The sequence below is a fragment of the Haematobia irritans genome, chromosome 5, assembly GCF_050003625.1.
Source record: "Haematobia irritans isolate KBUSLIRL chromosome 5, ASM5000362v1, whole genome shotgun sequence".
Classification (NCBI taxonomy): domain Eukaryota; kingdom Metazoa; phylum Arthropoda; class Insecta; order Diptera; family Muscidae; genus Haematobia; species Haematobia irritans.
The window spans coordinates 94,237,634-94,252,305 of record NC_134401.1 but is presented as its reverse complement, the minus strand read 5'-3'; the positions used below and the strand labels follow the sequence as shown (position 1 = coordinate 94,252,305).

General features: G+C 31.6%; 1 protein-coding gene across 7 annotated transcripts in view; it reads right to left on the bottom strand.

The window, feature by feature from the left end:
* Window positions 1-2,014: 2,014 nt before the first annotated feature.
* LOC142241118 (uncharacterized) overlaps window positions 2,015-14,672 on the bottom strand; it is a 142,841-nt gene continuing 130,183 nt past the window's right edge. For all 7 annotated transcript variants that reach the window (XM_075312854.1, XM_075312855.1, XM_075312853.1 and 4 more), the window contains 5 exons: window positions 13,263-14,147; window positions 11,895-13,197; window positions 7,701-8,338; window positions 7,337-7,544; window positions 2,015-2,680 (listed from right to left, as the gene is read on the bottom strand). In XM_075312854.1, coding sequence (XP_075168969.1) covers window positions 2,597-2,680; window positions 7,337-7,544; window positions 7,701-8,338; window positions 11,895-13,197; window positions 13,263-14,147 — 3,118 coding nt within the window. In that variant the 3' untranslated portion in view covers window positions 2,015-2,596. The remainder of the gene's footprint in view (window positions 2,681-7,336; window positions 7,545-7,700; window positions 8,339-11,894; window positions 13,198-13,262; window positions 14,148-14,672) is intronic.

Genomic DNA, 14,672 nt, shown 5'->3' with positions numbered 1-14,672 from the left:
TTTATATGTTTGATCTCTTCCAATATATAATATGTTTGAAAGCATATTGGTCTAAACAATATATGTTTGGGTAATCTAAGTTCCAAACATTTTGTATTTTTTTATCCAAATTCAATAATGTTGTCTTCCAAAAAAACAATATGTTATTATGTAAACATATAATATGTTTGGAAGCATTTTGCACCCAAAAATATTATATGCTTAAAAAAAATTCTCCCAAACAATATTGTGCTCAAAATTTTATTTATTTATTTATATATTTACAATCATAATGAATTATGAAAATAAACAGGTAATATAGGTGCTAACAACATAGGTTTTCGACCTGAATGCTCAAAATTTTGTTTCTGCCTAATTGTATATTCCCCCACATCTTTCTCACTTCCACGAGATTTTTTAGTTCTTAGCACCTTTTTCTGTAATACAAACATTGTAGAAGAAATTATTCAATTTTATGATTTTTTTTATTTTAATTTTACCTTTTGCCGTACGGGGATTCGAACAGCGGACCACACAGTTTATAAGGATCAAAGAAGTAGCTGATCAATTGCCTAAGGAAAAATAAAATGTTAATTTTGTAATAACAAGCAACAACCACCAACTTAATTCAATATCGCTCCCTGTTAAATAGCGCTCCAAGCTACTAAACACAAATATGTTTATAGGCTATTTCTAAATTAATATATGTTTGCATCCAAGCATATTATATTTACAAACATTTTATGTCCCAAACATAATATGTTCTAACATATTAACATATATGTCCCAAACATGTTATGCTAGTTTATGAACATTATATGCTTGCACTCAAAAATATTGTGTTTAAAAATTTGTGTTCCAAACATATAATGTTTATAGCCAAACATATGAAAAACAGTCTTTTTCAACCGTGTAGTGGCAGCCCGATGCATCAGGCTCACTTAGACTATTCAGTCCATTGTGGTACCACATTAGTGAACTTCTCTCTTATCACTGAGTGCTGCCCGATTCCATGTTAAGCTCAATGACAAGAGACCTCCTTTTTATAGCCGAGTCCGAACGGCGTTCCACATTGCAGTGAAACCACTTAGATAAGCTTTGAAATCCTCAGAAATGTCACCATCACATTACTGAGGTGGGATAATCCACCGCTGAAAAACATTTTGGTGTTCGGTCGAAGCAGGAATCGAACCCACGACCTTGTGTATGCAAGGCGGGCATGCTATCCATTGCACCACGGTGGCTCCCCAAAATTTTGACAATAGAAATAAATAATAGAAATAAAATTTTGGCCAAATTTTCTATAGAAATATTTTTATTTTTAATTTTAACAAAATTTCTATATAAAGAACATCTTGACAAAATTTCTAAAAAAATAAAATTTTGACAAAATTTTCTTAGAAATGAAATTTTGACAAAATTTTCTATAGAAATAAAATTTTGACAAAAATTCTATAGAAATAAAATTTTGACAAAAATTCTATAGAAATAAAATTTTAACAAAATTTCTATACAAATAAAATGTTAACAAAATTTCTATAGAAATAAAATGTTGACAAAATTTTCTATAGAAATAAAATTTTGACAAAATTTTCTATTTATAAATTATAAATTTTGATAAAATTTTCTATAGAAATAAAATTTTGACAAAAATTCTTTAGAAATAAAATTTTGACATAAATTCTCTAGAATTAAAATGTTAACAAAATTTCTATAGAAATAAAATGTTAACAAAATTTTCTATAGAAAGAAAATGTTGCAAAATAACATTTCTTGTTTTTTTGGTAGATTATTTATGGCTCGAGTGGGAACCGTGGCCGAAAACCCTTGACACCCTTCAATTTATTTTCATACATAAGATTCGAAATAAAACAACAACATCCGAAATTATATTTGAAAATTTTCTAAATATTTTCTTTAAATAAATATTTAATGATCATAGATATTTTTTTTATTATCATCCTCTTACTCTTATCATCGTCATCATCATTATTTGTAACTATATAATTTTTCATATATTAAAATTAAATTATAATTATTTTAATCATCATTATTTTTTGTTTTTATTTCTGTAATATTCGATCTATGTTCTACAGCAGTGAAAAATGTATGCTATTTGTTAATATTGGGAGTTTTCTAATTTCCAATTCCTCTAGAATGCTGGAATGAATGGAAGAGGGAAATTTTAAGCAATACAAAAAAAAAAAGAAATTTGTTCATTTTTGCTTTGTTCGTATTTACAAAATCTAAATTTGATCGATTCTAGTAGGAGTTTTGCATGAACTACAACTTCGAAAATGAATAATTTTAACTTAAACACAAAATGTGATATAAAAAGTAAAACCTAATTTAGCAATAACATTTAGGGTGGTAAATATAAAAGTAATAAGAATAAATGTAATAATATTCAAAATAGCTATATTTTTTTCAGTAAATTATATATATGTAATTGTATTTTGCGCTAATGTTGTTGGTGTTGGTTTGTTTTCATTCAGCTTCTACTTCTTGTTCTTCCTTAGGTGTTTTTTAGTTGTTAGTATTGATGTCCTTTGTACATCAGGTGTCTAGATCATGAAATTTATTTATAGTCCATCGAATTGCGTATTGAGTGTATGCGTTAATCACAATCTCTTAGGATTCTAAAATTGTACTGCAATATTGTATTGGTTTCAGTGGGTTTTTCGTGGCATAAATTATTGGTCTGTAAAGGAAGCAAAAAAAGAGCATTACGTTAATTATGTTTTTTGCACTATTTATAAAACGAGAAAGTCCATGATAAACAAGTAAGTAAAGTAGAAAGTCGGGCGGGGCCGACTATATCATACTCTAAACCACCCCTACTGAATTAGTAAACATAAGAATTTGTGGGGGGTATCATTGGTATAGGTTTCCATATTTAAGAACATAAAGGGGTACATGTTTATGGGAGTCTTGTCACAATCTGAGCAGAAATGTCTGATATTAAGAGCTATAGTTGATTTTGCACCTATAGAGTTAGTATGTCACTAATATTGAGTCCATTATTAAAAAGGATGGAATCGCTCAATTAGTGTGGGTAATAAATCCAAATTTGTGAAACTTGGGAAATATATTTCCGTAAGAGCTACATATAAGTCTAACCACAATCGGCTAATATTTCAAAATTTGAATTTTGAATAACATTGGTTAATAAATAAGAGTATTATGGCCAAATTTGGGAAAATCGAGCGTTGCATATATATGGGAGCTATATCTAAAACTGAACCGATTTGGATTAAATTTTTCAGGTTTGGTTGATATTACAGGAGATTATCCTGTGCTAAATTTGAGTTAGATCGGTTAATAAATGAGGCCACTATGGTCAAAGATAATGTCATAAGGGTCAATTTTTCAAAATCGGGAGCTATGTTATTTCTATAGAAATTTTTTTCTCAAAATTTTATTTCTGTAGAAAATTTTGTTAAAATTTTATTTTTATGGAAAATTTTGTCAAAATTTTATTTCTATAGAAAAGTTTGTCAAAATTTTATTTCTATAGAAAATTTTGTCAAAATTTTATTTCTATAGAAAATTTTGTCAACATTTTATTTCTATAGAAAATTTTATCAAAATTTTATTTCTATAGAAAATTTTGTCAAAATTTTATTTCTATAGATTTTTTTTTTCAAAATTTCATTTCTGTAGAAAATTTTGTTAAAATTTTATTTTTATAGAAAATTTTGTTAAAATTTTATTTCTCTGGAAAATTTTGTCAAAATTTTATTTCTCTGGAAAATTTTGTCAAAATTTTATTTCTATAAAAAATATTGTCAAAATTTTATTTCTATGAACAATTTTGTCAAAATTTTATTTCTATGGAAAATTTAGTAAAAATTTTATTTCTATAGAAAATTTTGTCAAAACTTTATTTCTATAGAAAATTGTGCCAAAATTTTATTTCTATAGAAAATTGTGTCAAAATTTTATTTCTATAGAAAATTTTGCCAAAATTTTATTTCTCTGGAAAATTTTGTCAAAATTTTATTTCTATAGAAAATTTTGTCAAAACTTTATTTATACGGAAAATTTTGTTAAAATTTTATTTTTATAGAAAATTTTGTTAAAATTTTATTTCTCTGGAAAATTTTGTCAAAATTTTATTTCTCTGGAAAATTTTGTCAAAATTTTATTTCTATAGAAAATTTTGTCAAAACTTTATTTATATGGAAAATTTTGTCAAAATTTTATTTCTATAGAAAATAGTGTCAAAATTTTATTTCTATAGAAAATTTTATCAAAACTTTATTTATATGGAAAATTTTGTCAAAATTTTATTTCTATAGAAAATAGTGTCAAAATTTTATTTCTATAGAAAATTTTGCGAACATTTTATTTCTATGGAAAATGTTGTCATGATTTTATTTCTATGGAAAATTTTGTCAAAATTTTATTTCTATAGAAAATTTTGTCAAAACTTTATTTATATGGAAAATTTTGTCAAAATTTTATTTCTATAGCAAATTGTGTTAAAATTTTATTTCTATAGAAAATTTTGTTAAAATTTTATTTCTATGGAAAATTTTGTCAATATTTTATTTCTGTAGAAAATTTTGTGAAAATTTTATTTCTCTAGAAAATTTTGTGAAAATTTTATTTCTATAGATAATTTTGTCAAAATTTTATTTCTATCGAAAATTTTGTCAAAACTTTATTTCTATAGAAAATTGTGTCAAAATCTTATTTCTATAGAAAATTGTGTCAAAATTTTATTTCTATAGAAAATTTTGTGAAAATTTTATTTCTATGGAAAATGTTGTCATGATTTTATTTTTATAGAATTTGTTTTTTCAAAATTTTATTTATATAGATTTTTATTTCAAAATTTTATTTCTGTACAAAAGTTTTTCAAAATTTTACTTCTGTACAAAATTTTTTCAAAATTATATTTCTATAGAATTTTTTTTCAAAATTTTATTTCTGTAGAAAATTTTGTTAAAATTTTATTTCTCTGGAAAATTTTGTAAAAATTTTATTTCTATAAAAAATGTTGCCAAGATTTTATTTCTATGAACAATTTTGTCAAAATTTTATTTCTATAGAATTTTTTGTCAAGGTTTTATTACTATAGAAAATTTTGTCAAAACTTTATTTCTATAGAAAATTTTGTCAAAATTTTATTTCTATAGAAAATTTTGTCAAAATTTTATTTCTGTAGAAAATTTTGTTAAAATTTTATTTTTATAGAAAATTTTGTTAAAATTTTATTTCTCTGGAAAATTTTGTCAACATTCTATTTCTATGAACAATTTTGTCAAAATGTTATTTCTATGAACAATTTTGTCAAAATTTTATTTATATGGAAAATTTTGTCAACATTTGATTTCTATAGAAAATTTTGTCAAAACTTTATTTATATGAAAAATTTTGTCAAAATTTTATTTCTATAGAAAATAGTATCAAAATTTTATTTCTATAGAAATTTTGTGAACATTTTATTTCTATGGAAAATTTTGTCAAAATTTTATTTCTATAGAAAATTTTGTCAAAACTTTATTTCTATGGAAAATTTTGTCAAAATTTTATTTCTATAGAAAATTTTGTCAAAATTTTATTTCTATAGAAAATTTTGTGAAAATTTTATATCTTTGGAAAATTTTGTCAAAATTTTATTTCCGTAGAAAATTTTGTGAAAATTTGATTTCTATAGAAAATTTTGTCAAAATTTTATTTCTATAGAAAATTTTGTCAAAAGTTTATTTCTATAGAAAATTTTGTCAAAATTTTATTTCTATAAAAATTGTGTAAAAATTTTATTTCTATAGAAAATTGTGTCAAAATTTTATTTCTATGAACAATGTTGCCAAAATTTTATTTCTATGAACAATTTTGTCAAAATTTTATTTCTATAGAAAATTTTGTCAAAACTTTATTTCTATAGATAATTTTGTCAAAATTTTATTTCTATAAGAAATGTTGTCAACATTCTATTTCTATGAACAATTTTGTCAAAATGTTATTTCTATGGAAAATTTTGTCAAAATTGTATTTCTGTAGAAAATTTTGTCAATGCATTATTTATATGGAAAATTTTGTCAAAATTTTATTTCTATAGAAAATTGTGTCAAAATTTTATTTCTTTAGAAAATTTTGTGAACATTTTATTTCTATGGAAAATGTTGTCATGATTTTATTTTTATAGAATTTGTTTTTTTTCAAAATTTTATTTATATATAATTTTATTTTCCCAAAATGTTATTTTTGTACAAAATTTTTTCAAAATTTTATTTCTGTGGAAAATTTTTTAAAAATTTTATTTCTGTGGAAAATTTTGTTAAAATTTTATTTCTATAGAAAATTTTATTTCTATTGTGTTTCTATCGAAAATTTTGTCAAAATTTTATTTCTATAGAAAATTGTGTCAAAATTTTATTTCTATAGAAAATTTTGTCAAAATTTAATTTCCACTGAAAATTGTGTCAAAATTTTAATTCTATAGAAAAGTTTGTCAAAATTTTATTTCTATAGAAAATTTTGTCAAAATGTTATTTCTATAGAAAATTTTGTCATTATTTTATTTTTATAGATTTTTTTTCAAAAATTTATTTATATAGATTTTTTTTTTTCAAAATTTTTTTTTTCTGTACAAAATTTTTTCAATATTTTATTTCTGTACAAAATTTTTTCAAAATTATATTTCTATAGAAATAGTTTTTCAAAATTTTATTTCTATAGAAAATTTTGTCAAAATTTTATTTGTATAGAAAATTTTGTTAAAAATTTATTTCTATGGAAAATTTTGTCAAAATTTTATTTCTATAGAAATGTTTGTTAAAATGCTATTTCTATAGAAAATTTTGTCAAAATTTTATTTCAATAGAAAATTTTGTCAATATGTTATAGAAAAAAAATAACTACGAGAAATTTTCATTTTTTGTTGAATTTAAATGGAAAAAATATTTTTATATGAAAATTTGTATCGAAAATAAAAATATAAAATAATATTAATATAATAATATTTTAGAAAAATTTTTGATAACAGAGATTTCATACTAATAAATAGTGTCTCGACAATCGGAATAGGATCGCGATATCTAGGTCTACCACCTATGCAGCCAGAAGTGTCCTCTCACCTATCTTCGGTTCTCTGGTGTAACAGTTATACCCCTTTGGTGTCCTATTTTAACAAGTCTGTTTTATGGCATTCAATTACATTTTAATTGAAAAACACTATTATTTACTGCGAGGGATTTCCGTCGCGTCACACCATAAGAAACACATGCAACTAAGTATTCGCCCACCGACATCACTATAGTTGTGTTTACCCACTTACTATTGCATCATGGAAATCTCTTAGCTGTGTCAGAAATTTTCTAATACATTTATTTTTTCAGGTACATACCTTTTCCGTATCATTGGTGGCACGGAAAACTAAATCTTTAACAAAGTAGCCACGGCTTGGTACATTGAGCTGGAGTCGTGATGTGTTGCGAAGTCTTAGTAGAACATGATGTGCCTTATTACTGAGGTTGTGGGCGGATAAGCCAGGCTGTGACGAATTTATTAAATGTTTACCATTGCAAACAACCCACTGCAAAGGTAGTGATGACCTGAAAAAAATAGGATCGTTGTAATTTTGATAAATTCACACGGGGAGGAAACACACAGGAATAGGCTTCATTCTCTGCCTGTCATTCAAATCATAACTACATTCTGGGGACTGAACCCATTCCCCAGAGGAAAACTATTGCCATATTGATACTTACGTTAAATGCAGCTCAATGCTTTGCTCCTTGAAGAATCGTGACAGCGGAATAACATATGTAAAATTAACGGACTTGCCCAGTTTTGGACAGTAGTCATTGACGGCGAAGGTATTATTCAAACGTTCGGCTAAAATACAGCTACGTATTTTCCAACAGTCAGCATTACTAGGAGGTCGATTCGGCTCCACAGATAAATTGGGCTGTGCAAGTGAATCATCTTTAACTTTGTCTTTCGATTTCAATTTGGATTCCACATCAAGATTTTCATCACTGAAACTATGTTCCAATAAAGCATCCAAATTATCAGCTTCCAATTCTGATTGTTGCTGCTGTTGTTGGTCGTCCACATTGAGTTCCTTTGCCAATGCCTGGGTGGCATGAGCTGATTTTCCCTGTACGTTGCCCAGTAGAGAGGAATTTTGGCTATCTTTTGGTTTTTGTAGAACTACATCGAAATTCGTCTGTAGATCATCGTCGCGTTCATGTAAAATGGCATCATTGCCTTCGGATTCGATGTGATGTTGATTCTCGAATTCCCCTGGTTGTAAGTATTTTACTTTGTTCGTTTCGCTTTGTTTGAGATTCAGTGAATGTTGAATGGGTGCCACAAGTTGGTTATTCTCCTCAAAACAAACGGACTATAAAATACGAAAAACGGAAATGAAATTTTTTAAATCAAAGTAAGTGGAAAATTTGTCGTAAGAGTTAGCCTAATTGATTGTTATTTATCCGACCCAGATCTATACTAAAGACTGTGGAAAAGTTCATTCGCCCGAATGGGAACATGTACAGTCAGGCGCATATAGATTTGTATCTGGCGTTTTCTTTTCAATGACTATTGATCCAGGTTTCTTAATCTTCTTTGCCTATAAAGCCAAAGAAAAGAGGCAATGATTATCATGCCCGCCTTGCATACATAGGGCCGTGGGTTCAACCCAAGTTTCGACCGAACATCAAAAAGTTTTTCAGCTGTGGAATATCCCCTCCCAGTAATGCTTGCGACATTTCTGAGTGTTTCAAAGCTTCTCTAAGGGGTTTCACCGCAATGTGGAACGCCGTTCGGACTCGACCATAAAAATTAGGTCCCTTCTCATTCAGCTAAATATAGAATCGGGCAGCACTCGGTGATAAGAGGGAAGTTCACCACGGAAAATATCACTATACCTAATCTAACCTTGTCTATAAAGCTCGAATAATAATTAATTGTAAATTAGAATCATGCATTTCGACGTTAATCGCCTGTTTCGGTATCAGGCTAAGATGAAAAGTTTGAATATATTTAAGAAAAGAAAACCCTGAAGTTTTACTGAGTTGAAGTTGGAGTATCAGTTTTCAGAAACAGCTGTCGACGATTTTTGGGAATCTCAGAAAACCTATACTTTATACTATCTGCAATCAAGAGCTCCAATAGAAAAGTGAAAACAACCTTCAGAGAACTCAGACTGCATAGTCCCCCAATGGTTATCAAAGCTGTGGAGTCGCTGTTGATGAGCCCTTTATTCAGAAATGATAGCAAATTCATTATCAACAGTCAAACTGCTATAAAGGCCTTGGGCAATGCTCAATGAACACCATAATGTCACCTGCAGATGGGTAATGAAGAAGCAGAACGTTTTTCCTCCACTTTCTTCATATCTTTACAGGATTCGTGTCAAATATGATAATCTATGGCGAGGACGTTGGGCCTCTTCGGAAGGGACGAAAAAACCGTGGGAATTGCGAAATTCGGTGGTATGTTCAATTCCTGAGGCCTTTAATTTGAACATACCACACTTGGGAAACATATGGTAAGAATAGGCCATAAAGATAATGACATTTGCAGAAGGTTTCTGCATCGGGAAATTACGGAAGACTCTTACTACTTCCTGTACCAGTGTTCAGCATTATCCTTTAGAAGAAACATGATGCTGGGCTCCTAGATCACGCTCTCACCGATCTGCGAGAGTGTAGTTTAACCCTAGAAAGCTAAACCTACTGGAAGTTACGGAAAAGATAATTATGCGTCGGCGAGACGTATTATTGTTTATCTATGAAGGTGTGGATATAAGTCTCTCAGACGTGAATTAGCAGCCTATGGTTAAGGAACGTACTTGCCTTCATCAGGGCCTCTGATTGGATGTTTTAAACAACTTTAAGGACCACTGATAAATGAACATTCTTCAGCGACTTTAAAGGAGACCAACTCAGAAAGTAGAAGTTGAGAAAATTATCTCAAGGAATCACAATGGACCTATAGTAGTCCAGTGGTATAGTAGTAAGTGGAAATTTAAGAATTGTTGTCATCCTCTACAACATTACCTAATTTAGAACGATAAAGATCCCTAAGAGTCACATGCTGCTCTGATACCTTCGATGGTTGTTCAGCATCTTTGAAATATAGAAAATGGGGAAAGGTGTTCCAGTACTGTACTGTCCAGAAGGAGAACAACCACTTCACTCACAACAGAGAAAATAGTGGAGGGAAAGGTAGATTGGAATAAAGTCGCACAAACTTCTGCTCTTTTGTTATATTCGAGGGATGTCTAAAACAATTTCCCGTAAGAGGGTAATTGTTTTTGACATCCCTTCCGAATAATCCTATGGTTGACAGACAATTTCATATAGCCAGGGTGTATGAGGGATATATTATGGATAAATTTGTACGTGGTTGTGAGCAGATGACTCCATGTGTTAAATTTAAACCGGATTGGAGGAAAAGAATAAGAACTTACATCTTGGGACCCGTTTTCATTGGATCTATGCCAATGCCAGTCGTTCTAGATCTATAAGAACTAATAGTGCAAAGTTTCGAGCAATATCTTTTTTCGCTTGGAAGTTAGCGAGATTTCAACAGACGGAGTAACTGACATATATAGCTAGGTTAAATTTAGGTTAAGTATTATCATATCCCGTTATTTAAGGCCGATTTATGCTCGGACACCAAAATTTTGATGCATTACATACCTATGGCAGAGGGTAAGAAGAAAGATCCTGAAAATATTGGCTGCTGGTAAGGATCTATGAGTCGGTTCAATGACATCTAATATATTACGAGTTCCTAACTGAATTCCAACTATTAAGTGATCCCAAACCTTGAAATCTATCGTGCTGCGAATAGAATACCTGTTGTTACCAGAGGAATACCTAGAGCCCCAGCATATTATTACGGACGGTGGATTAAATCGTCCAAACTACATCTCGTATATTAGAGCAAACGTGTAACTCCCATCAGCATCGATTTCAGAAAAGGACCAAGTTTGAACGGCGTGGGAAAAGATAACCTGACGACCCTCACTGTATCAACTGATGTTATCTAGTAGTATTCGATTATGCCTTTAAACAGTAAGATTTACGTTGTAAGATTGCTACGAATACTGTGGGTTGCATCAAGACTAAAAGATACGAGCTAGGAGCAAACAGCAATTGAATTAGAGAATACATGATCGATAGAATCCTTGCGGGAAAAAGTTAAAGGAATTGTTACGGAACCTATATAAGACTCTGGAATACCAATACCATAGGAAGAAATACGAGAATACTATGGGAGAACCTGAACGAGAATAAATTGAGGGAAAATTTGAGGAAATGGTTGCTGAACCTCTATATAAGACTCAGGAACAACGATGTAGTCGGAAGAAATACGAGAATACTTTGGAAGAACCTGATCGAGAATAAATTCAGGGAAAATTTGAGGAAATGGTTGCTGAACCTCTAGATAAGACTCAGGAACAACTGATCGAGAATAAATTCAGGGAAAAGTGAGGGTATTGATACCATCAAAATAATGACGAGAATAAGTTGGGCGAACCTGAACGGGAATAAATTCAAGGAATTGTTGAAGGCGGATTAGGCGACGATCAATAGGGTCGTGGGAATTCAGACGCAAACAGCAGTTGTCTTAGAGAATACATGGTCGACAGGATCCTCACTGGAAAAATTAAGGGAATGAAGAATGACGAGTTTCTGAACGAGATTAAAATCAGGGAATTGTTGAAGGCGTGTAAGACGACGATCAGTAGGGGATAATTATAGTTTATTTGTGCGAAAAACGGTACCGAACTTGTCGCTACTGGTAAATAAGGATTGGATAAAAACATTGGAATTACGTCATGAGACAGAGAAGGACCGACTCCTCCTTTAAATCTAACCTAACTTACGTTGGCGTCATGCGCAGTCGTATTTATACTTGAAAAAAAGACACTACGAATAACTTACCTGGCAATTGGATATATCATCACGCTTAACTTGATTATTGCACTGCTCCGGCTCTCCAAATGTAGCCACATAAAACGTTGGGCGTTGAACCCAAACACTTGAAGATGACAAGTCTCGCTGATTGGCCACACTCGCTGGGGCAGAACGTCGCCCCAAAAGGGATTGCTGATTCTCTAAGCCTACATCAAAGTCAACAGGATCGCTCGGATTAAATATGGATTCGTTTGTATTGCTGGTTAAACTTTGCAAGTCATTATCGGAATTATCCGGGTTACGATCGACATAATTTCGACTTTTGTTTGAAATGGGCTGAGATTCAAGCGAATAATTGGAATGTGGAGCATCGGTGTTGACCTTATTCGATGCCGTGTGACCTGGTACTGTGCTGCTGCTAATCGTGGATGTTGGTGGTGGTACGGTCTTGTAAATAACCAAATCGCCACCTTTGGCATTGGTATGACGCAACAAATTAGATTGAGTAGGGGAGATGAGTGTATCGTCATTGATGCTACGAGCGGTGCTAGCCACCTTATTATCCACATGGAGTTTTTGTATATCACTGTTCGAGCCATCACTTGAAGATGCAGATGGTCTCTTTTTGCCGGGGTTTCCAGGTTTATGACGATTAACTGTCTGCTGTGAATCCGTATCTATGGAGTTATTCTCAAAGTCTTGCTGTACTAAAAGAACCTCGGAAATTTTCTCAGTAGACGAGTCGCTAGAATTATGAGCATTACCATTTGCCTCTTCATTGACCGAACTCTCACTTTGCGATGAAGGCAGAGCATTACGATGTGTGGCAGCCTGCATAACTCTAAGCACTGTCTGGGCCTGGGGCCATTTGAGTTTATGCTTGCTGATCACTGTCTTATTGGAACGCACCACCGGAGAAGAGGTTGTTCTTTGGGGCTCATGGTGCATTGGCTGCAATAGTTCATGGCTTATTGAAGGTTTATCCATAACCACAGCAATTTCATCGTTATGCGATGACGACTCGTATATGATTTCACCTTCACCTCCAGCAGCCATTTCTCCCCGATATGGTCGATATGCATGTTGGCTTTGAGATCTGGGAAGTCCTCCTAAAGACGACTGATTCGTTACATTTGGCCACAAAGTGTGGGTTCGATTGTGCTTCAGCATACTACGTTGCAGGATGAAGTCATGTTCCTGTTCCGTCAGGGAGATGCCATCGTGACCATACATGTGACTGTTACTAAGCAATTGAATACTTTCCAATTGCTTATAATTGTGATGTTTCTTATTGTGTTCTACGAAATATAGAGTGGATACGGCAGCAAGGCTGAAAAGAATGCAAGAAGGTAACACTAAGTCACAAGATTGTAATCGCAATTTCCATATACTCACCAAGCGGCCATTACTATAACTAAAAGGAATATAATTATTTGTAGGGTTCGATTGGAACAGATTTCATAGCCATCCCTGGAACTGTGACCACCTAGATTATTGTAATGCATAAACTGCAATTCATTTTCCTTGGCCCTTTGCAGACGATGGTTGACACGTTCCAAATTCTCAATACGTGTTTCCAATGTCCCAGTTACCTTACACAGCTCTTTGACAGCTCCTATATTCTCCATTAGAATTCGATCTTTGTTGACCAATAGGAAGTTCTCGATAACACTGCCATTTGGCAGCACTACACTGCCAGCCTCTTGTACGGCATCGGGGATTACTTCACGTACCTCTTGCGCTATCACACCTGTATCGACAATATCCTCTTCATCACGATTGCACTTTAAGCCTGAGTGTAAAGCGAATTGGGGTTCGAGACGATAACGCACAATGCGAATTTTCTGTAAATTTCTTAGTTGCACTGATGTGTCCAATTCATTTATTTCCTGTTTGGCTCGACTATCACTGGGCTGTACTATGTGGCCAGATATTTTAAGATTTCCATGTACCACGAGACTTTCATCCGGACGATCGGTATTGATGCCAACTCGACCCGCATGGAAGATAGAATCTTGGGTTAAGCCTCGTTGCCAACATGGATCAACATCTGATTCAAATTGTCCTGGATTTGAGGCTCGTACAATGATTTTATCACTACCCTGTGATATGATGGGAAAATCTCCAGAGGCTGTATGAACATGTAGACCAACTACAAGTTGAAAGTAACGCTGCTCGGGATTGGGACGACCTTTCTTGCGCATATTATTATTGGTTGTCTCTGAAAAATGTAGACGACCAACTGTCACTTTGCTAACGATGTGGCTCTGGAGATCGATGCTGAAAAGAGGGAAATCAATTAGAACGTGGATGGCTAATGTTGAAAAATAATTTGAAGAGCCAGATATCGAATGTAAAGAATTTAGTTCATCGTAATATAAAGGCTTACAGATGCTCGTCAGTTTGCAGAAGAGCAGAGGATTGTAATGGGGTCTGAATACAATGACGACAGGTCAACCATAAATTATGCGTTGATAGTTTGCTTGAGCAAGAAATAGAATTTTAAAATCGGTCATAGGGATATATCAACAAAAGCTTTGGCATGGATATTAAATATCAGATCTACAGCTCCAAAATTAGACCACAATGGCGTCAATAAAATTGAAGATATTGAGAGAATGGACGGAAGCTCGAAACGTGGCAACCAAGGATACTATGATGTTTGAATTTGAATTTCTAATGACAAGAAACAGCCCTGGAAGTTTGCGAATCAAGGACAGATGTTTCGAATCAAGGACAGATGGTGGAATGGTTCCACCAGATTTAAGAGTGCAGGTCATAATGGAATCCGTAAATGCAATAACA